Raw genomic sequence first — 24679 nt, 5'->3', positions numbered from 1 at the left:
CCGGAAAACTCAAGAGGAGAACATAGAGGGAGGAAAAACAACAATTCTGAAATAGTGAAAGAGACAGTCTTTATTTCTCGGCGTTTCATGCTTCTAAAAATTAGGACTGTAAGATTTAGTCTGCAAAAATTCGGACCAACACCACTAGAGGATAGAATTAAGAGTTTTCTGTGTATCTTTGCTATCATTTATTGCTGGTCCGGATTTTTCCAGTTCAGATTCCTTACTGATTCTTTTGAAGCGGTTTTTCTCTCTCGGGCAGAGAGAAATTTTCCAAGTCAAAACAATCAGTTTTGCCAAAGTCCGCTTCTTCCAGTGGAAGACCTACAGCGCGGGGCGGGAAGGGGGAAGAACGAGCCACAGACATGCGCAGACCCAAAACTATTCCTAGAGTTGCCTATTCCTTGAGATACCGCTAGGACTTTCATCTGCCTCTCCATGGTCAAACGAACGCGGCGCAGGGCGGTCTTTGGCGGAAAGCCGAGTGGGGAGGTTGTTCACGTGACCAGTCGCGTAACGCGACGGCGCCTGTGGCTCCGAGTGGCGCGTTTGCGGCCTACCTTCCTTTGCCGGTCGAGAAGAGTCGAGGGAGTCGGGCCTCTGGTCTTCGGCCACTGCTTTCGGTGAGAGAAGGGCCATGCCCGTACTGCTTATCTTCTGGATAAAGAGACGGAAACTGAAGAGCGATGGGGTTTGGCGACTTGGGGCATCTGCGGTCAGGGCCCCATCAGCAATAGGGCGGGCTGAAGGTGGCCCTTTTGGGGCTTTTCAGGGAGGGTTATGGCGCTTTGGGGGACAGGGGCGGTGCTGTTGTTTGGATGCTTCCCTTTTTCTTTTAAAGCATCATGTTCCATGGTAGGAAAAAAAGGCGTTGAGGGCGACGGAGTACCGAAAGCCCTCCAAGAAGGCCACTCTGCCCAGGCCTGAGAGCCGGCCCGTTCGGAGTAGGTGTTCCCCGAGCGCATCCTTGTGGGCTTGCATGCCGTAAGCTCAGCACTTCATGAGAGGCGAATTGCATGTGCAAGGGAGTTATTGCGAAGCAACCATCCGTCGGCAAAATATCGTTTAAAACACGAGGTTTTAAAAAATAATAATCTCAGAGATCCAAAAGAATCCTTAGAGGTGCTTTTGCAGTAGTTTTTCAGAAGACAATTCATTTGTGCAGTGTTAGGGCTCGGTTTTATAACCTCCAGCGTTTCTTGAAATTGAAGGTTTTGTAGGACCGTACAGGTAGTACAGGGTTCTCTCATCCTGTAGGATTTATCACGACTGTTTTAAATAGCAGCTAATCATTCCTTAAAGCACACACAGGGCCATGCATTTATTTTTATGGACCTGCCATTTTCTGTGGAAATTCTTAAATAGAGCTGTAATCTTATATTCCCCTACCTGAAATTAAGCCAAACCGATTTTTTTAAAGGGGACTGCCCTGCAAATGATGTTAAAAATGTGCTCTGAGCCCCAAAATATTTACTTGAAATGAAATCTAAATGAATTAAGACAAGGTAATCCCGAAAAGATGTAATTGTGAGAAGGTAATCTCAGAAAAACATAAATTAACTTTGAGTGTATCTGATATGGCAGCATCTTGTATTCAGCTAAAAAAATGTGGTTATCCATAGCGTGTTGGCCGTTTCATTATATTTTAAATTCTAGGTGCTGGATGTAGTTTTTTCTTTTCTCTTGTTGCTTCAGTCAAGATGCCATCAATTAAACAAATGTGCAGTCTTGTACAAACCAATTTACAGGTATTTTGAAGAGGTGAAGATAAAGTTTACAAAGCTGTGTAGAGATCCTGATTTGTAGGGCAGAATATGATTTAGAATACATGGGTATACACACAGCAGTTGTTGAGAATGTTTTAAATCAATTACACTTTTCCTGTGGTCTTGTGCCAGCTGCAGAAGGAAGGCATGCTTCTGTGAGGTGTTTCTGTGAGGTGCTGTGTGCATACTTTCAGATTCAGATCTCTGAACTACTGGAAAATTCTAATGGAGAGGATTTCATGGAGGGAATACAGGACAACATATCTAAAACTATCAATAGAGTGCAATTTAATCAGCTGGATTTTAATTATATTGCAAATTCTATGAAAGTTATTGCAACAGATGAGAAATAGAAAATATTCTGGGAGCATATAACATTTCATGTTACTTTCTTTGATGCAACTAAAGTCTTTAAGCTTCTTTCTGGTGCCACCTTGATGCTTTTAAGAGTTCATTCTTTGAGCATTTGTGGGTTCCCCCCTTTTTTCACATACTGTTTGAACAGCAACATAAAAAGTTCATACTTCAGTAAAAGTATGAACCCCAAATTTATAGTATAATCGTATATAATTATGTGTATTCAAAAATGAGATTAATTGAATTCATTTAAGTATAAGACTGAACTTTTAATATGTCATGTTTTTAATGTGTCCTTTATTTAGCTGTCTTCCCAACAGCTCAAATTGAATGTAAAAATATCTTTAGTTTCTTCCAATAATATTCCCTCTCTTGTTTGTTTGTTTGTTTGTTTATTACAACCATTTGTATGGCTGCTCAACTCAATAAGTATCTGGGCAGCATACAACAAAATAAACTCTGACAATATTAATTGATGCTGTACTTCTTCCATGCTCAGATTGAAGCTCTTATTAAGCCTTGCCACTTCAGTATTTCAGGGTTCATCAGTATCCTTTCTGTTGATACTGCTAAACTGTCTCTATATATTTTTAATATAGATCTGAAATTCAGGAACTCTTTGCTGACTTCTCTATGTGTGCTCCATTTTTATTTAAATCGCAACATGATTCGTATAATCTTCAGTTGCAGATCTCCAGTCATGTGATTCCTGAAATACTTTATATTTTTCTCTATTCCATTCTATGGTTTTAAGGAAAAATGTGTGCTGTATTAATTTTAGAAGCTGCAGAAATATTTCATGCATTTATCAATATACCAAAGTAGCCAAACCATAACATTTGAATCAAGAGGCCTTAAATCCTATATCCAAATAAATTTGGGGTTTTATTTGTAAATATATTAAAGATATTACCAAACACTATCATATTTTTGTTACATTATATAAATTAGAAGGTAGATTGAAAACACTGATGACTGTTAATGTACTGATTTTTAATGTGTTTCTAATAACAAAAATAAAAGATGCACTGCTGTGGGGGGGGGGGTTCCCCCATATTACTGCTCTCCATCTCAGGTAGTAGTGTTTAACTTTGTACATTTGAGCTGTGTTTTTGTACTTTCAGAAACCTGAAAGGAAGAAGACAATATTTTTTCCTGTTCATACATTGGAAATTGGGCCTAAGTTGCACATTTGCAACATTCTCTTCAATTTCATACAGAAATTCCTTTGGACAGGAAAATAGAATGTAAAAATATAACTGCTTTGATGGCATCATGCAGATATTTATAAATAATCACATCTACAGATAAGAGTTCAGGGTGTAAAAATTACACCATGTATTTATCTACAGGTGATCCTCGGTTAACAAGCACTCATTCAGTGGCTATTCAAACTTGCAACAGCGCTTATGACTGGTCCTCAGAGTTCCAGCTGTTGCAGCATCCCTGCAGTCACATGATCATGATCTGGGTGCTTGGTACCCGGCTCATGATTACAATGTCACGGCATCTCAGAGTCATGTGGTTGCCATTTGCAACCTTCTTTGCCAGCTTCCGACAAGCAAAGTCAGTGGGGAAGCCAGCAGGAAGTCACAAATGGCAACCATGCTGCAATTCGCTTAATGACGGCAAACGGCTGCTGGAATTGCCATCATTAAGAGCCACAGTCGTGTGACATTGCACTTTATGACCGTGTCGCTTAGCAACAGCAATTCTGGTCCCAATTGCCATCGTTAACCAAGGATTATCTGTACTTGAAAATGCCACTTGACACTAACTTATATTATTTCCTCATATACTTAAAATAATTATTTGGGAACAGTTAGATTCTAAGAGGAAGAATTGATGAATATAGCTGAATCAATTGAATGATTTTAAAAGTATTTTTCTCATTAATGAGAGCATAATAATAACATATTAAGTAATGTTCTATATCGTTTAATATACTTTCTGGATGAGTATACCATGGGTCAATTTCATCCAGTTTGGATTTTTTTTTAGCCAGTTAGAAGAAGGATTTCCTCCCTTAGCATTTTCCTTTTCTTTCCTGCTTTTTCTTTTTGGTACATATTCTCATCTGCAGAAGTTTTGTTAATTTCCTATTTCCACATTTTTTAATATTATTTGATCAACCCTTTTTTGTTCATAAAATGACTGCTTCCACTTCTTAACTAAGCTGATTTCTTCAGCAATCTTTCATAGATCAGAAATTGTTCTGGAGCCCTTTGTTATTGGTTAACCTTCATTATATCAGTCTTATTTTGCTTGTTTAAATTTTTAAACCTTAATTTCTGAACGTAGAATCACTTGAATTTTCCCGTTAAAAAACTTGCTTGGGAAATGCCATAATTGGAAAGGCTAGAATAGGACTGTGCAAAGCATGTTCCACAACTAACACCTATAATCACATAAAATAATGAGTATACTTTTATTTTTCTATTCTTGAGCATTGGAATTTTAATAATTTGCCTTCATCTTACTTTTTATTTGAAAGTAAATTAAGTGAAATATGCTTTCAAATAAATATGTATAGAATTATAGCCTCAATCTAATCTTCTCCTTTTCGATATAAGAATGAAGGGACGAAGTCCTTTTTGGTTGAATATTTATTTTGTTTAATACATTTATTTTGCAACTCTGCAAAATAATTTAAGGCAGATTACAACAAAGCTACATAAATCTAAGCAAGTAATAAATCACTCTTGTCAATGAGCACCAAAAAGGTTTTGTCTTGCTAAGGTTTTACTAGCCTGGTTTTTAGCCATAAGAGGGGCTAGTAAAGGATGTTAATCTGTTCTTTATCAGCCCGTATTAGAAGGAAAAAGCATGCCAGAAATGCAGTAAGTTGGTAGAATATGCAATATCTCACCTACAAGTCTGTTTAGTTGCTGCACTAACCATGGAGAAGGAAGTTTACCACAGCCAGCAGAGACACACAGCAGACTAACAACAGATTCCTTTCCATTTCTGCCAGCTGACTTTTTTATGCTGAGTATGTGAGAAAACTTTTCATTTCCAGTGTGTCCAGTATAGAATTATAGTATGCTAGCATCTAAGGATGGAGTGCTCTATGACTTTGTTGTCAACTGAAATGGATGTCAGTATGCTTTGTCACCAATCCATGTTTCCCTGTTAAATGTGCAAAAGATGATGTGTGCAACCAGTTCAAGAACCAGTTGGAAATGATGAAGGAAGGATAAAGTGTTCCATTCTTCTTCCACCATTTCACTGCATGCCATTTCACTGCACTATTTACATATTGGCTAGGTAGGAAGGCACTTCTCACACAGTATATATAGAAGCTAAATAGCCTTTAAAAGAGGGATGGCATAGTTCATTCCTTTACTGCTAGCCTATATGGAATTCCTTGTATTTGCATATGCACTATGGTTACTAGAAGAGTGCTTAAATATACAGTGCATTTGGAAAGTATTCAGACCCCCTTCAATTTTTTCAATTTTGTTATGTTGCAACCTGATACTACAATCATTCAAATTCATTTTTTTCTCATTAAACTACACTCAGTACCCTATAATGACAAAGTGAAAACAGAATTTTAGAAATGTCTGTAAATGTATTAAAAAGGAAAAACTGAAATATCACATTGGCATAAATATTCAGACCCTTTACTCAATACTTTGTTGAAACACCTTTGGCAGGAATTATAGCCTCAAGTCTTTTTTGATATGACGCGACAAGCTTTGCACACCTGGATTGGGGGATTTTCTGCCATTCTTTGCAAATCCTCTCAAGCTCAATCAGGTTGGATGGGGACCATCGGTGGACAGCCATTTTCAGGTCTCTCCAGAGATGTTCATTAGGGTTCAAGTCAATTCCTGTGTTGTCTTGGCTGTGTGCTTAGGATCGTTGTCATGTTGGGATGTACGTAATTTGTACGTACATTCCAGTCTATGTAATTTTATCAAATGCAGCTTCCACTAAACTTTTGGAATATTATTTTTTATTTGTGATGGGACTATGGATATTTTATTACAATGGCTAAAGAATATTGGAAGAAGTTTCAGATGGCTGAAGCTTTGTAAATTGTAAAGAAATCAATTATATGTTACTTTAATTTCCATGTGTTTTATATTTCCAAAGTATTTGGTTACTCTGTTCAAGTGATCCCACTTTTATTTGGTATCTATATGTTTAATCTTTGGCACATTGGGAAAGTCATCTGAAGGATATATTTCAGTTCTGTTTGTTCAAGATACTTTGTTCTATAATACACTAAATTATCCCTTTATTGTGGAGTTTCAAATTAGATCAGATTCCTCTGCTACCTTTGTGGGTTGCTTGACAGGAGTCAGGATTGAACTTTAGAGTAAAATGTTTTTCCTTGATGTCAGTTTGGTTCTCAGAGTAAACTGGGAAATGCTTCCTCCTCCTCTTGTGTAGCACAGAAAATATAGTCTGGGCTTGATAAAGCTGGGAGCTTTGACCGTCACAACTTTCTCTCCATTGGGAAAATACATTAGAAATGCAGTAAAGTTACCCCTGCAGGCACTATAACTAGAACATTTGCACCATTTTCTGACCCACAGGCCTTTTTACATTTGAGAAAGCAAGGGACATTCAAAATAGTGTATGCTGCTTTGGGTCAGATGGAGTGATTACAATGAGAAAGAAGTCTGCAAATGAGATGGGTTAGTTGTGTTACTCCACCCCTGTCTTACAGTACTAGATTCAATGAAGAAAAGGTCCTTTCCAGAAACTGGAGACTCAGTAGGCCTCATATAGAGCATCTGGGGGGTTATAATTTGTGTCCCAGATGGCCTATCTATGAGCCATGTTGTTATGACCTTTTTGAAAGTATAAATATTTTGAGGCAATGCATATCTTGATTCAAGCTGCTATTTTAATATAGAAGTTTTACGGAGTTTATAATTCATGCAAAATAGCAAAGCCCTGAATCTACTTTCCTAGGAGTTTCTTGATTTATTTTGTGGCAAGTAAATCGAGAAAAGCTATTATTTCTGTTTACCTTCTTATCTAAATTAGTAGTTCTTTGCACATTAGTATCTTCAAAGGAGGAATATAGAAACAACTTTCATAGGAGATTCTCTGTAAGTACTCAGTAATTGATGTTTCAAAAGATTCACAGTTCTCACTCTGATTGCTCTGTTAATTTTTTTTAGGTTATTGTTAAAATGTCTTTTCCACCTCACTTAAATCGTCCTCCTATGGGGATCCCAACGCTTCCACCTGGAATTCCACCTCCACAGTTCCCAGGTTTTCCTCCACCTGTACCTCCTGGTAAGTTACATCAGAAGCCTATCAAATTAGCCCCATTTTTCTGCCACTAATTAGTAAATTATTTAAATCACAATTAACTATTTTAATTTAGTTGCATTGTGTAGGTTAATAAGGCAAATATTCTTCTTTATAAATATAATTTTCTTGTTTTTCTGTTTAGTAGGTGTTTTAAACAAAACTGAGAAATTGTGGTTGATTCTTGTTCATAAACTATTAACACAATCTCTTTTTACAGGGACACCAATGATTCCTGTGCCGATGGGTATTATGGCTCCTGCACCAACTGTAAGCATAATATAAGACACTGCTTGTGTAAACATTATTCATAGAAATAATTGCAAGATTTGATTATTTTTATGACATCTTCCAAAATAGCATTAGTATCTGACAGAAATAATAGCAAGAAATAGTAATTAATTACAAAAATATTAAAGTGATCATCAAAGATTCATCAGTATAATTGCACTTGCCTCCACTGGTTCTCTTCAAATTGTACTTTGCAAACTTAGAGTCATCCTCAAGAACACAGGACTCCCCTTTCTCTGAAAAAATGCTTCTGCTCCTTGTCTTATAAACAAGGTTAAACCTAACTAAATCTAACTTTGATTATTGTTTGCGAATTGTCTTGAAATCCTTGCTAAATTGGGAACTATGGTTACCATTGCCCCAATAATCATGGTTGAAGCCAAAAAGGGAAAGGTTTTGCAATAGAGATGAGGAAATGGAGTTCAATTTCTGTTGGATGCTCCAAAAATAAAAGAAAAATGGCTTGTAAAGAGTCAAAATTGTATTTGCACTGATCTCCATTTCCAAAAGATTGTTCAGTTGTTTTAACACAGGGATGGGAATTTTGTGGCTATTGGAGCATTCCCCAATCTTGCTGCCCAAATTTGATGGCAAAACTTTGTGTCAAAAAAGTGCAAAATAGATGTACTAAGCCTTTAAAACACAAATTTGCTACTTTAAAAATTTCAGACCCCTCAAGTGGAGGGGAAAAACAAAGACTAAACCTATTTTCCACCCCCACCCCCATGACATTACATGGTTGGGTGTATTCCAGGTAGCCTTTGGAGGCCAAAATAACTATTTTTAACAAAGTAGCTGCCAAATTTCAAAAAACACCCATCTCTATTTTAATTAATACTTCCCAAGTTTAAGGAAAGCAGTTCCTCTCAGGATGGCATTTTAAATATGAAGAAATACGACATGCAGATTATTAAAAGATTATAAATTGAAATTGAAATATTCTGAGTTTCTATATCATTTCCTGTTTGGATTATTTTTTGTGCACAGTTTGATTCTTGTAGAATCACCTGAAAGAATTGCATGAAATAATCTCTATTGTAGGGAAAGCTATTAAGACAAATTGTTTAATACTGAAATCCTCAAGGTAAATGTGACTCAGCATTTTATAATAGCATTTGTTTCCAGTGACGTATTGTTTCAGTTGTTTGACCATTTTGTTAATATGTTAAATAATGAGGTTTTTCTATATTTCTGGACATTTTTTTTAATGACACAAATGCTAAAAATGAATGTTTTTCTCCCTGAAATTTTACACAGGAATCTCTTTATTTTCAGGTATTGGTTCCAACTACAGTGTCGATGGTTGGAAAACACATGGGAGTTAGAAAGGAACATCCAGGTCTTAAGAACAAAGAGAATGATGAAAACAGTGGCCCCACCACTACTGTCTTTGTAGGCAACATATCTGAAAAGGCTTCAGACATGCTTATACGACAGCTTCTTGCTGTAAGTGGCATATTGGAACTTAGTCTTGCAGATCTTAATTCAGATGTTTTGACCTTAACTGTTTTGTTATACTCGTGTACTAATTTAAAATGCTATGTTTGGCCAAGATTTAAAGTGCAACTTACAGCATTTCATTTCTGTGTAGAATTTTTCATCTCAGCTGTTTGTCAGTATTTTCATATGGTAGTGAAAAGCTCCCCTCACCCTCTATACACATACAAAATATCATGTAGGTGTGGGGGACTTGATGCCTTTCAAATGTTTTGAATGCTAGTTGTTATGAGCCTCAACTGGCTTAGCCAGTGATAAAAGATAATAATAATTGCAGTCCAAAGTATATGGAATACCCAAAATTATCTATTACTACACTAGCCAAATGAATTCCAATTCCTGTTCCACTACTACCACCACCACCTCACATACTTCCTCAAATCTGCCCCAGAAATTAGACCAACCCTTTGATGTAAATTTGGAGGGAGGGCAATGGACTGAAATGCAAATAGAAGTTCCCTTCATCCCTACAGTAGTAGTAGTCCATGTGTTTAAATATCCCAGGTTAAATGCAAAGAGAACCTGTAAAATGAATTTCTCTGTGTATGGAATATTAAAGGAATAGGACAATACATCATTATTAATTGGATATGTATCCAAAGGTGGTGCTATTACTTAGTTTCTAATGTCATTGGAATAGCAGCAGTCTTCAGCACAGGCTGGAAGGATAAGAAAGATTTTCTCTCATCTCCCAGAGATGGTGCTCAGGTTTGCTGTTTCTGTACTGCTAATGGCAATGCAGAAACAACAATTTTGAACTGCACTGGTGGTGGAAGAAAGTACGATGAGGAATGTGCATGCATGACCCTGGATTCAGCAAAGCATCCTCCATTGGAGCTAGAAATATTGCCCAGCCATGGTCTATGAATCAGTTTGGATGATACAAGTAGCAAAGTTTTGCAAATAAAATACTTGATGGAATGGACAATTGTTAGATAAGTGCTGTCAAGTCAGATTTGTGTCCTGGTGACTGCATGGATAAATGTTTTAGCAATAAGATATGGCTATTCCAAGGATAGTCCTGCAATCCACCTTTTGTCTTCTCCTTTCTTTCTACCTTGCCAATTATAGTCATTTTTTCTAGACCAACTTATGCATTATGTGTCCAAAATATGTGAGTTTTTGCTTACTGATCATTCCAAAAGAGCATTGTCTATTTGGATCAGGATTGATTGATTCTTACAGTTCATGGTAGTCTTAGTAACTGTCTCCAAATCCATAATTCAGAGACCTCTTCTTTGCACAATAATTAAACATGTTGATCATTAACAGGAATTAATCAAGAAGGATTTCTTTAAATAACAATAAAACTACTTAGGGAGGCTATTTTCTTCTTATGATACATAATCAACCATTGTCCACCAAAATTTATGCTTTTTTAAACAATGTTTTTCAGAAATGTGGGTTGGTTTTGAGTTGGAAGAGAGTTCAAGGAGCATCCGGAAAACTCCAAGGTGTGTGCATTTTCTTGCCTTTACGTCTGTATACACAAACATATATCTATATATACATATTCACATGTGTGAGCTTACAGGCTTTGTTAATAGACCCTCCCATATGTCAATAGCAGGGAGAAAGAAACATAATAATATGGGGGTCTGATTTTATAACTGCAGTTGGCTAACTGAACTGTACTTAGACAATGTTACTCAGTGGTTTACCTTAATATCATCAGATTGGTGGTAACATTCCAGATGGCCCAATTCTTATCTTTATAACCATTATGTTGCAACAGCATAAATCACTACACCATTCTTGAAATTATTATTGTAATTGATTGGCTGTTTGGGCTTTTAGTTAAAAGTCAGCAACATAGAATGGATACTCCTAATTTCAAACACTTGAATGCATAGAGTTGGCCTGGCTTTTTTCAAAATATTTAAAAATGTACTTTAATGGAGGTCTTGATAACACATAAAATGACTTGCATTTAAAAACAATCTTGTGATTGTTGATACAGTCACTTGCATAGATGACCTTTAAATTTATAGTCTAAAATCTCAATTATTTATTCCTAGCTTTTGGATTTTGCGAATATAAAGAACCAGAATCCACACTACGTGCACTGAGATTGCTACACGACCTCCAAATTGGAGAAAAGAAGCTACTTGTTAAAGTTGATGCCAAAACAAAGGCTCAGCTGGATGAATGGAAGGCAAAAAAAAGGGCATCCAATGGGGTATGTATACAAATTAAGAAATATACAAAATAGAAAATAATTGACAGACTTATACTTTCCCTATACTTCTTTTGTTTCTTTGTTTCTGTTCAGTCTGTTGTGTTGAATTTGTTATGTTTCTTTTGTACATTAGCCCCATAGTACTGCTTTGTTTTCTAGTTTTCATGATCAGGAGTTAAAGTAACTTCCATAACATTTACTGGATATGACAGATTTTATTTTTCACTTTAGTTTATAATCAAATGTGAATGTAAGGGATTTGCATTTGGAGGGGCATAGACTAAATACATTCCCATGTATATGCCCATTTGTTATACTTAAGTAGGATTATTGTCCATACAATTAAAAATGCTAGTGCTTGGACAGATCCTTCCAGTATTTAGGAAGAACAGGCCATATATGTTTTTTGTTTATTTTAAGGAATTTAGTTGTATATGTGCTGGTTTATCATTCACTACCAGGCACTATATCTATATGAAGTATCAGGCCACCACAATCACCCAGTCACAATCTAAGTGCTAATTGTGAAAGGGAAGGAAGAAATAGCAAATAAAAATCATGCTGGTGGTGCACAGTTAATCTGCTAACTGTAAAATTTAACTGAATAAATTATTAGTTGCAAGCAAGATTCAAATGGCAGATCTTTTTACAAAAATGATGTGAAAATTTCTTCGCATTTGACAGGATCTGAATAACAGCCATAGTTCTGAGCTTGTGCTGTTATGACAAAATAGTTAAGAAATTTTCTGTTGGGAAGTTGTGAGCTATAGAATAAAGAAAGCTCATACAGGTAGTCCTTGTTTAGCAACTGCCTCATTAAGTGACTGTTCTCAAATATGACAGTAATAAATCTTAGTAAATGATAGTAAAAAAAATCATTTTCAAACCAATGTGTGCACTTACACCCAAATCTTTGCGCCTACCAACAATGTACACCAGAGTGAGAATAATCCTGGCATAGCTGCATGAGAGAACTTTATCTAAATGAGCTGGCAGCAACCAGTTATTTTTGCAACGTCTTTCTCTCTCGCTCACACAGTTTGCTTAGCAACCATTTTGCCAGAACCAGCTGCAGTTGCTAAATGAGGACTACCTGTATTTTCATTTCTGTTATCTTTAAAAAGTTATGTATTTCATGTAGCCCTGAATAAAAGGAAAATTATAATATTCCAATCAGATTTTAAGCTTATCATTTTTATGAATTATAGCATACAGTTTTATTTTATAAGATATGTAAGAATTAGTCCAGTTAGTCCTGATTAGCACTTTTACTTCACAAAGTTATTTTGATGTCACCTAGCCAATACCCTCTGTTAGCTTTTTTCAAGCTGTTCTTGACATGACAGCTTCTCCGCCAGCTGTAATCCCTTCCCTCCTCCTTTCCTTGCTTCTTAGCTACTGCTGCTCAGTGAGACTTTTTCCTTTTTCTATTCTTTGTTTCTTCATCTGGCATTTGACTGGATAAACTGTCTTGGAATTTAAGGTGAGAGTCCCTTTGGTTTCGTCTGTAAACAAAAGTTTAAGCGATAGTTTTTGAAAGAGATAAACTCACCAACCATTTGTTGCCATTTATTTTAAAGAATTTGAGGTAGCTTTTAAAGAATATCCAATGGGGCAAAAGATTTTTTTTAAATTAATATATAGGTTTATCTTCATAATTGGGTTTTGTTTGCCATCAGAATGTGGGTGACTGAAGTTGCAATCCTTAGCATCGTATTGTCTTCTTTAAATAGGAATATTAATAATTTAATGTGCTGGCTGTTTGTGAGGAAGAATTTTGAAAAAATTCTGACTGTATTGTACTATCATAGATTCTACAGTTTTGTATATTTGTAATTGTTATAAGCTATCTTATTCTATGAAAACATTAGAATGTTTTAAATATATTAAAACCTAAAATAGTGTAGGCAAATAACTGAGAGACTTGTTCCAAGTGTTATGTATAACTTTCTTGGAAATTGTATTTTAGCAATTCTTATGTTTAGATCACAATATATAACAAAATACAAATGTAATTGCACATACATAACAGCAAATTTATTAATATGTGCTTTGATTACACATTAGGTATTCAGAAATCAATTTTTATAAAGTAGATTTAAAATAAAAGCTCTAAGAGAGCTTTTATGTATCATGTAAGCCATGTGACAAGGTTCATATGAAACTTCCTCTATAATTTCTGCTTTATTGAACAATATTGTTTGACTATACAGAAAAAAGTGATTGTCAATATACAGAGAAGTTTAAAATTATTATATTAGTATTTGTCACATGAAAGGATTAAGCACATGCATGCCACATAATTTTGTTTTTAGAGCGTTTATAGGACATGAGTCTCTTTAAGAGTTTTAGCAAAGTTTCAGTATATATGTTTTCTGTGAGGAGGGAGGATAAAAAACGGCTATCTCCCTTGCAGCCCTTAAGCTGCAGGGTTAGTAAGGTCGTCTGAGTGGTTGTGCAGCACTCCCATTAAATTTTCCGCTTTGAAATTGGGAGGAATCTGGGATTAGTTTTGCAGCTGTGTGGCAAAGCAACTGAAGGATGTTAGTTTTTCATGCGCTGTTAGGAACAACTCCTCCTCAGACCTTTGCTGCCTCACTGACTGAAGACCACTGATGCAGTTTTGGAAGAGGCATCTCAGGGTATATGGCTCACTCACCTTTCCGCAGGAAAACCTTGGGATAGCAACATCTAACACCTACACTTTTCATAAAGGAAAAGGCAGCACATGAGGAGATTGATAGATAGGGGAGTGGTAACTGTTTTTAGTAATTTCAGCAAAATATTATCAATCCCCATTTTATAGTATATCAACATTTTCTATTTTAGCCCTGTGGTATAGATACTGCTTCATTCATTTTCATTGCTTGATAGTTCTGAGCCAATAATGGTAATAATTATGCTGTTAAGTGCCTTAGCTGCGTAGTTCAAGTAAGAGGGTAAAAATATAAAAGAAGCATTTTGAAAAAGCATTTGCTTTTTCATTCTTGAACTGCCCCTTCTATTATGACATTATTGTTTATATTGTTTCTTAGAACTCTAGGCCAGAATCTACAGCCGATGATGATGAAGCCCTTGATGAAGAAGCAAAGAGAAGAGACCAGCTAATTAAAGGGGCAATTGAAGTATTAATTCGGGAATATTCCAGCGAGCTCAATGCCCCCTCCCAAGAGTCTGATTCTCATCCCAGGAAGAAGAAAAAGGAAAAGAAGGAGGACGTATGTGTTTTGATTTTGGACACAAACAGATTTACTTCATCTCTCCTTATATAAGGGCCAAACCTTGTGCCATACATTAGCTCAAAGCATCTGATGAAACCACAAATCAACAAGCCTTGATGTTAGCAGCACTTACATGTTTCATTACTGAAATTAAATCAGTTCTAAATGCCAAACCCTGTGGATGATGTAGGTGTGTATACACAAGGGTTGAATGCCCAGACTTGGAGCTGCAGGTTTGATTCAGCCTTTCATCCCTTCAAAATTCATTTATTGAAGTCGTTGCAGATCGCTCTTTATGATGGGGAGGTACTTTTGACATCTTAAAAGTAAAGGTCCTGCCTGTTAACATTTGTTATTTTAAAAGGCCCAAAGCACTGGGCCATAGGGGTTTACACTGATGTCATAACCACAACTTACCTTCTTTGCTGTCCTGTTTTGATTATGTTTGTGCACATAACTGAGAAGTTGTTTGTTATTCTTGGGGGAAAGCCATGCTGTTATAAAATGGTTTGTTATTATTTGGCTATTAAGCCATCTGACTTCCAGATTTTTTTAAGTGTAACATATGGCACAGAATGCCATATTCCACCTTCTGTGGAAAACCTAGTCATCATTGGGCTAAAAATGAAATTCTCTCTGGGAGAAAGGGGAAATATAGTAGAATGTAGTGATACTTTGAAAATACATGGCAAATACTTGCATGATTGGCTGTAAACTATCTCAGTCACAACTAGAGTTAACTGGTGGGGTTTGGCTTGAGTTTGCAGCACTCCTGCTAAGTTTAATTTCCTCTTATCGCTATTGGGTTTGAAAATCAGTACCAAAAACAATCAGAGAGTTGTTACACAGTTCCTCCTGCTTTCCTTTTATGTTCAGCCTCCAGTTAATCTGAGTAAGCCTTGTGCTGAAGTTTTTGCTTACCATAGTTCCTTAAAGATTCTCATTCCCCTAAGTTTCATCCACGTGATGGATTGTGTTCTGAATATATAACAACCATTATAATGGTACTGAGAAAGATGAGTGTTAAGAAAGTTGCTATTTGTTAGCCCACATTACATTAATTGAATATTGAACTTCCTACTTTAATGTTTTTAGATTAGGATGATTTCAAATTGCACATTGCTAATGGAGCTGAACTTTAAATAAGTGTGCTCTGCCAAAATGAAAAACGATGTAATTGTTTTTTTTCACCTGTTGAGAAGATGGAAGTGCATCCTTCTCACTTAGCAAGTGGAACTAAAGCTCTGTATATGGTGGGGAAGGAAAACAAATTGAGGTGTGTGCCATGTAAAGCTGGGTTAGAGGCACTTTTGTCTCCTTTATTGAATGCTTATAATCACAATTGGTTCCCTTGCCCATTCTGTTGTTGAAAAGATGAGATGAGGGATAATGTGGGAGAGTAACGAGTGTGGGGAAAGAAATGGCAAATCAAATCTGACTCTTGATTTTCAGATGTGGGGAACCTCGCTAATTTGCAGTAACTTGGGAACCCCTTTGAGATCATTAAATTTTGCGAATTAGCGAGTAAAATACAAAATCAAGCTTAAAATACTACAAAAGGCACTGGCCACTTATAAACAAGCATAGTTTAGCTTGCAAGATTTCTTAGTATGATAATATCCTGTGATTTTAAATGGAGACATACTAGGGTAAGGTGGCACCTAATAAACCTTTGCTGAAAAGTAGATCAGTAAAAGGAGAATTAGCGAGGTTCTTCGTAATTTTGTTGAGTCAGACCAAAGTTCACAGCAATACAATATTGCTTGTTCTACAAACATACAGAACATTGTTTTTTTTCCAGAGTAGTGTGCAATCTATTTTTTAAAAAAAAAATCTCCGTGGATTTTTCCGCAGATTTTCCGCAGATTTCCAGTGGCCCCACTGATACCTTATCCACTCATCACCAAGGTTCGTTTACATTGTAGGCTTTGACAATGACTATGTTTACTGCTAGTTACCAGATTTGTGACTCGTGTCCATCTAATTTTTTTTTTCATTCATTTAACATCAGACTGTGAGGTTTGGTACTGCAGAAGCCCTTTATTTATCTCTTACGAGACTGGTACAAAACATCTAACCTTCAGTTTTTCTTTTGGTTCTCCCATTCCTTTGTGCATGGATTTTAATATTTTATTTCTTGTTCTGTCTCCCCACCCCCTTTTTTTTACAGGAGGATATAAATGCTATAGAAATGGAAGAAGATAAAAGGGACCTGATATCCCGAGAGATTAGTAAATTCAGAGATACACACAAGGTAATATACTTCTTTTTGCAGCTTATGCAAAATTAGGTTATTGCAAAACCCAGTTTCCATTCCCTTACCCTTTAGAAAATTTGCAAGCACATTACATATCATTTGTTCATTTTTATGGCAGGAATAATGTGTATCTAAAAATTCCCACTTAAGTGGTCTAATATTTTAGTTAATTTTTTTCATATTACTTATTGCATTGCAATCTTCTCTCTTAACACAAATACATTTTTTAAAAAATACCCTTCTACTCTGCTTGTTTTAAAATTAATCCAAAGTGGCTAAAATAATACATAAGACCAAATAACTAAATTGGGCTTCCCTTTGAAACACATTTTGACTCCCACAATAGTCAGGTAATTGTAAAACATAATTCATATTCAGTATATTACTGAGCAACATATGCTTAGTTTAAATTTAAGATTAAATTTAGTAGCTGAGTTGAGAATGGGGGTAAAATAAATTAGGTATTATTTATCAGACTTTACCAAAATTTAGATGCATGGAAGAACTGTAAATTCCCATAAAGCTAATCTATTCATTGACCCCCACCATTATGATAGAGATCATATGGTGACTAATGCAAGATGAAAAACACAGCTTGGAAAGTAACATGGAATAGGATGTAAGTATGAGCTTCTGTTTTTTATTATTTATGGATGCCCCCTCAGAAAAATATGCAAAGGGGTAACTGGCTTGGAAACGTGTTTGCACAGCAAATCCTACCTCAGGATTCCCACCTACAGAAGTTTCTGTAATGTGAATTTATTAATGTGTTCTGGTTGGGAAGGGTGGTACAAGGGTGGAGAAGTACAAGCTATGCATGCAGTGTATCTTGATGTTTAGCTTTAATGGAATAATAACTGTGCATCAAGGCTGGATTACTCCATGCCAGCAAAAATGTTTACCCCTGACATGAGTACTCTGTTTGCTAATAACATTGTAATGGTATTAAGGTACAAAATGGTAATGTACATTCTGGTTACAGGTCACGCTTATTTGCATTTCTAACTTTTAAGTAAAAATAGTTATATGTTGCTGGCAATGCACAATATTCCAGTATTACTTGGGAATGAGAACCTGAGGATAAGTATTCCGAAGATGTGTGAAACTGGTCATAGTGAAATATGGTCTTATTTCCAAGCCCCAACAAATAACTAAAATACAATTAAATGATGTGGTTCAAAAACAAAATATGCTTCCTGTTTCAGAAGCAATTGGGCATTCTTATTGTCTTTGATCTATCTTATTGGAAAACATTTTGAATTTACTTTTTAAAATAGATGAAATTAATTCTAATATAAAGTGGCCATTTTATATATTGGGTGGGATGTTTAAAAAGGGGCTGGCTAGCGAGCACAGTGAACCTTTGCATGTTTTTTGGTTAGAGTTTACAAAATAATAATCAGACTGTTAGGGTGTCAGCATTGCAGGGGGCGTCCATTTACAGCACAGATGAGTCTGAAGAGAACTTAAGGTAAGATTTTATTATTGTTCTCTCTATACTCTTTGCTCATTACTTCAGCATATCTTTAATTCTTTCTCCATTTCATTTTTTATCCCTTTATTTTTTGTTACATGGAAGCAGCCTATTAAAATTCTGTATGAAGTAACTCTGTTGATTTACTACCTGGTATCTTAAAGTCTTTCATTTAAAGTTGCTCTTTTTCTTAAGAGCATGTTAAGTCCACATAAATTTTGACGATGATTTTTACTACAAAAGAAAATTTAGGAGAAACCAGCAACTTAACCAATAGCATTTTTATTGGAACAACTAAAATAATCTGTAAGTATTGCCCGTTCCAGTATCTAAACTTTTCTATAAAAGTATACAAAATTTGAGGTAAGTTCTACTTTTGAAAGTTGATACAGCATATACAAATATGCCCTAAATGATGAAATTATATGAGAGCACACTTCATTTAGAAATTAGATTGTAATATTCCCACATGTTGTGCACTTTCATCTTTCCCTCCTTATAATGGCTGTTTCTATCATTCTTAAATATCCTTTCCTTTGTGAGTTCAATGTATCTAACACCATTTTGCCAACATTTCATTTTTAGTACTATTTAGCATCATGGTTAGATATATTGACCTCTTGTTTATTAGTTTTATTACTATGATCTTGTTTGGGTTCTCTGATCCATGAGTGCGCCCCAGAACACTATCTGACAGGTAAGATTGTTTTTCAAATTGTCTTAAATTATTTGTTGAAAGAGAGAAATATATGCACATTTTGTTGTTCTAATTTATAAGCTATTTTGCTGATGGTAAACTTGGTGCCAAAAGGAATGACTTTGCTCTTTCCATCATTTAAACTGCATCAGTTACACATAGGGTGTGATCCTTCCTTACACTAGTGCTGGGCCCCTGTACAGAGGGCTCTCCAGAAGGAATAACAAAGCTCAGTTACCCTTTCCTTGGCACATGCAGGGGTTGAACCAGGCCATTCCTCAGAATGGGAAGTTTATGTATTCCTCTTATATTCCCATCCATTTTCTTCAGTAGTTCAGAATATACAATGGATATTTCCTTTATCAGGTGTTGAGGGGAGACTGGATGGAGATATGAGAGGTATATGCAAGCCTCCCATTCTGAAAATAGCTTGTACGTTAAATGTGTGTACCAAGGAGAGAACAAGTGGGAAAAGGATTCTGTTGTGCCCTATATGGCATCCCTCTAGGCACAACACTTGCACAAGGAAGAATCATGCCCATAAAGTTCTGGCATCCATCAGGCTGATATTTGGCTTATGTTTTTTTTTTTTTTTTGGTTTACTTGTGAACCATGTACTTGCTCTTCCTCCCAGAAATATAGCTTGTAGGCAAGGTTAATCCAGTGTTGGCGGTCCATGTCCTAGCACAGCATCTGTAAGTTAACCCACACCAATTGCTTCCAAGGATGGATTTATCTATTAGTGAGATTTAATTTTTCTGTTGTCTTCATGGGAGTTTTAATAGTAGTCATGCCTTTTTCAGTAAAGAAATGTACTTTTATAGAAATTCAGTAAAATATGTTATACAATCTTTTAATCTCTTTGTGATTTCCAACCTTTTCCTTCTTGACCACCCCTTGAATGAGAATCCAATACCTTATCAGTGAATATTTTTTTAAGTAGGAGTATAGTGATTGTAAAGATGTTTGAAACAATATAGTCATTTACTCCACTATAAAATTGGAAGTTGCTTTATTCTCCATCTTTACAGAGCATAAACTTAATTTGACTAAATGTGATATAATCAGCTATTGATTTTCTGTTATCTTACTAAATTATCTATGTGAATTGGATGAATTTTGCTGGATAAAAATATAATCTTGTTTAGAATCAAAGTATTTTTCATTCTCTGAACTGTTATAGGCAATGCATTTATGTAATTATTGGTATGGAGAAGACAAGCATTGCTTTTCTACACAAGGTTGGAGATTGCTGGTCTGTTAGGTATATAACTTGCACGAAATCTATCTTACGAATGCAAAACTTTGTTTTCATCCCTATGAATTGAAAGCAAACTATATACTAAGTGTTGAATTATCAGTGAACTTGATATTCTTGTTACCAACTTGTGGTATTGTGGGGTGGGGCTTCCGAATTTAGTTACAAACTAACTTGGAAAATCCTCTTGGTTTCTAGAAATTGGAGGAGGAAAAAGGCAAAAAGGAGAAAGAAAGACAAGAAATTGAAAAAGAACGGCGTGAAAGAGAAAGGGAACGGGAACGCGAAAGAGAAAGAAGGGAGCGTGAAAGAGAGAGGGAGAGGGAGCGTGAACGAGAGAAGGAGAAGGAACGGGAGCGGGAACGGGATAGAGATCGGGATCGCACTAAAGACAGAGACCGGGACAGGGAAAGAGATCGAGACAGAGACCGTGAAAGAAGCTCAGACCGTAATAAAGATCGAAGCAGGTCTAGGTAAATTTTGCAATGTAATAAATACTGAATAATTTTGATAATGTTTGGTAATGTTTCTTTTCTAAGGCAAATATTCTAAATGTATACAGTAAATCAGTAGATGATGTGTAAAATATTCTGACTTGAGACCCACTGTGACACCTTATCTCTTTGGTACCACCACAAGGTTGATCAATAAAGCCATAAAATGTGGAACTATTGATTTTTGTGTGGGAATGGAACGTCAGCAGATTTCTATACACTTTTATTGTTCAAAGGTTATTTGTCTGATGTCTACATTCTGTGGAAAGATGAAAGAGAAATATGGAGATGCTGCTCAATCTCCCATTTCTTTAAAGAGGAGGGGAGAGGATAGGGAATCCTACCACTTTATGGAGGGAGAGATCCCACCTCTGTTCTTGACACAGCAAAAAAATCCCCCTTTTCTGTAAAGTAAATATACTCTATCATGATTTTATTCTTTTTATCATAGATATTGACATGAACAGGGCAAAATTTAAGATTCAGAAAGATAAGTATTTACATTTTGTTACCAAAAAAGGCAAATTAAATTAAAGCGGTGAAATCATAATATAAAATATTCATTTTAAAGAAGAGCAGATTCTGTATCAGTCAGGAATAGGGTTGGAATCTCTTTCTTCATAAAGCAGCAGATGTCCCCTAGACTCTTCTTTCCTTTTTAAAGAAATGGAGGATTTAGCAGCATCTCCCTTTCCAGCACTTCCATCTTTCCATAACATAGTCAAATGTGAAGTGGGTGTGCAAGAGAAGCAAAACAGCTGGGAATGTACAAATCCATATTGCAAATACAGAGCAGATTTTCTTTCTAGCTCATTGGAATTTCTCACCAAATTCTTCTCATGGTGCTACATTGTTTCCTTCTGACCTTTATCTCCATTTTGGCTTACCGTTACATACAAGCATTAAGTTTAAACATTGTACTAACCTATGTTTTGAGAACAGTTTATTGAACAAGCTATAATGTTCGAATTCGCACCTAAACACAAAACTATAATCACGTATGTGCAGCTTTTTTCAAGCCAAGAGCTGAATGAGGCCTTTAAAGATATGCTGGAGCAATTTTCTAAAAATAGTGAGGGTGTACAAAACCTTAATTTGATTTAGTTAACTTACATCTTACATTTAATTAAAATACAGCTAATTGGGTTACTCTCTGTTATGTATTTAATAAGTTCCTACTTCTGTCATATTAAAAATTACACTGTGGTAACAGCTCTTGAAGACTTCAATCTGGAGCTTTAGGTTGTGGGTCTTTGCCATAAAGCATGGTTTACAAACAGTAGTAGTTGGGTTCACATGTTGCATTATGTGAATACATTATGACTTGGAGATGGGATTCATACAAAATTCTTGATGCAACAGATTCCTGTGCTACAGGAGCATTAGTATATGTTACAATGATTTTCTCCTGGCCTCATGATTTCTTTATCAAAGCTTCCTCTCTGCAGCCTCTTTAAATTCTGGCTTTGCTCATTGACTTATGGTTTCACCTGTTCCAAACCACATTGCTTCCCATGACCTGTTTATATTGACAGTGTTTTCAGCTACTTTCCCCTAAGATTTAACTCTACCTTAGATCTTCTTTCTTCCAATTCTTCTGATGATCTGTTCCTGGTAGTCTGCCATTTCACTCACATGTGCCCCCCTTTGATTCAGTTTTCCTTCCAACTCACAGTTGATTGGTGGCATAATTTGAGAACTTCCAGTTAATTGGCTTTTAGCCTGGCCATTTCAGTCATCCTTAAGTCCATGAATAGACCGATGCCCAGTGTGCTAGTTAACTGGAACATTCATTGGCTGCAGCCTCCAAAGCTATACATGAGAGAGAATGTAAAATTCTTCAGCTAGTACGTTGTGTCCTCAGCCGTTTTCTCTCAGTAGATTGACATTTGAACCTCTTATTTAACCTAAAGGGAATAAATACTTCCATGCAAATACTAACTTTGAAAGGAAAAATTGCTACAGTCTGAGTGATATTGTGACATATGTGAAGGGATTTAATAGAAGTTTAAGTTTCTGTTTGGTTATAGTGATCTCTAAATCATTAAATCTGGCATTTAATTATACTTTGTTTTTTTGGGTTTTTTTTGTAAAATTAATTTAATCAGACCCAAGTACTCCTTTGTTGCTGTGTTTTCTACAGAGAGAAAAGCAGAGACAGAGAGAGAGAACGGGAAAGAGAACGGGAGAGGGAACGGGAGAGAGAGCGGGAGAGGGAAAGAGAACGGGAGCGGGAACGAGAAAAGGACAAGAAAAGAGATAGAGAAGAAGATGAAGAAGATGCCTACGAGCGGCGCAAACTGGAAAGGAAGCTACGGGAAAAGGAAGCAGCTTATCAAGAGGTATCTACAGGAGTTGCTGAATGGTTTCTAATTCAAGTGGAGGGAGGGATTGCAGGCTATATTTTCATGTATGAAAATATATGAAAGTGTTATAATGAATGTTTTATTTGTCTAAGGCAGAGGTGTCATAAATAATATATAATACCATATCCCTGTTACCTGTTTTCAGGGGTAATGCTCCTTTTCAGTGGGGAAACTCCACTTACGAATGAGGCCTGAACATAAATATTAGAATTCAGTTTCATTACCTTTGAATTAATGTCTGTATATTTCCTGTATATGCTGCCTGTATTTTTGTATATGCTGTCTATATTCTTGTAGCATTTTGTCTTTTTCTGTTGGAATAGAATGCTAAGGCCGATATAATTAATTGGTTTAAATTAAATATGGATGATTTTACTGTTCCCAAAATGAAATATGGAATGATTTTTCGGTTCTTGTGCGAATGGTGAAATAATGGTAAAGTTGTGTGGTTTCAGCGTCTTAAAAATTGGGAAATCAGAGAACGGAAGAAAGCTAGAGAATATGAAAAAGAAGCTGAGAGGGAAGAAGAAAGAAGAAGGGAGATGGTAAGGGATTTATTACATTACCAGTGTTCTCATTAGATACTGAAAAGCAGAATTTCTCTGCTGGGTATGAAAGTGTTATAATGAATGTTTTATTTGTCTAAGGCAGAGGTGTCATAAATAAATTAGGAATTGTTTTTCAAGTATACATAGAGTTTAAAGCCTTACTTGAGTATCAGTATGTGCATATGCTTATTTCTGTGATTCAGGCTTTGGAAAAGGCTCACAAATGTTAAAATCGGTTCAAAATATTTGTGGGCAATTTTAGGACCAGACTACATCTAGAGTATTTCGTATTGTTTCATAGACACAAACAAACCTTCCCTGGTACGCTTGGATTGACCCATCTCAGGGAACAACATTCTAGAAACAGTAGAATGGTCTAGGTGTGGATCAGGCTGGTCTGTACCTAAGTGTTGCTTTATCCTATCCTTTCCCAACTTAATGCCTTCTAGATACGTTGGATAAGAGTTTTGATTATCTGTAGCCTGGATAACCATTGCCTGTAGTGGCTGGTTATGATAGAGCTATTGTCTAACACATAAAGAGTGCCAGGCTGAGGAAGGCAGCTTTATCCTTTTGTCACCTTTTGCGGTGACTGCATATAATCTAATCAGTCTAAAAAAGTTTTCTATATGATCAATTTAAGATTGAAAATATTACCTAGATAGTTTCTACTGGCATATTTTCCTCATTCTTGCCGTCATTTATGTTTAACTTAAAACTGGAGAAGGTGGTCTGTGGAATCCATGTTACAGTGTTGTGCCTTTTACTTTAGCCTAAGAAAAATGTATGGTATTCCTGTTTGTATTTTGGTAGGAGCCTAAAATAATCTTTCTTTCTAAATAATGTATGTGAAACTTATATACATTATTAAACTTAAACTTTTCTGTTAGCCAGTACCTAAGAAAATTTCCCATAAATCTGGTAACTTGATGCTGTAGATGTAGGTGGTGAATTTTTGTGGATTTCAGCATTTTGATACGAAGAAAGCAATTCTAAGCAC

The 24679-nt window shown here is 35.9% G+C and overlaps 1 protein-coding gene across 3 annotated transcripts in view; it reads left to right on the top strand.

Moving 5' to 3' along the window:
* Positions 1-492: 492 nt before the first annotated feature.
* Positions 493-24679, top strand: part of RBM25 (RNA binding motif protein 25) — a 46581-nt gene continuing 22394 nt past the window's right edge. For 2 of the 3 annotated variants that reach the window (XR_015797006.1, XM_007428097.4), the window contains exons 1-12: positions 493-623; positions 7265-7382; positions 7618-7667; positions 8964-9134; positions 10582-10639; positions 11204-11364; positions 14400-14582; positions 16440-16493; positions 16756-16839; positions 20470-20744; positions 22909-23107; positions 23587-23676. Coding sequence is in view for 2 of the 3 variants with exons in the window: in XM_007428097.4 (XP_007428159.1) it covers positions 7277-7382; positions 7618-7667; positions 8964-9134; positions 10582-10639; positions 11204-11364; positions 14400-14582; positions 16440-16493; positions 16756-16839; positions 20470-20744; positions 22909-23107; positions 23587-23676 (1431 nt within the window). In the remaining variant the exon portion in view is untranslated. The remainder of the gene's footprint in view (positions 624-7264; positions 7383-7617; positions 7668-8963; positions 9135-10581; positions 10640-11203; positions 11365-14399; positions 14583-16439; positions 16494-16755; positions 16840-20469; positions 20745-22908; positions 23108-23586; positions 23677-24679) is intronic. The other variant, XM_007428100.4, reaches the window with a different exon arrangement.

The sequence above is a fragment of the Python bivittatus genome, unplaced genomic scaffold (genome assembly GCF_059951505.1).
Source record: "Python bivittatus isolate LINGU-HERP-01145 unplaced genomic scaffold, Pbiv_v1 ctg000480_np1212, whole genome shotgun sequence".
Taxonomy (NCBI): Eukaryota; Metazoa; Chordata; class Lepidosauria; order Squamata; family Pythonidae; genus Python; species Python bivittatus.
This window is presented reverse-complemented; position numbering and strand designations above follow the sequence as displayed.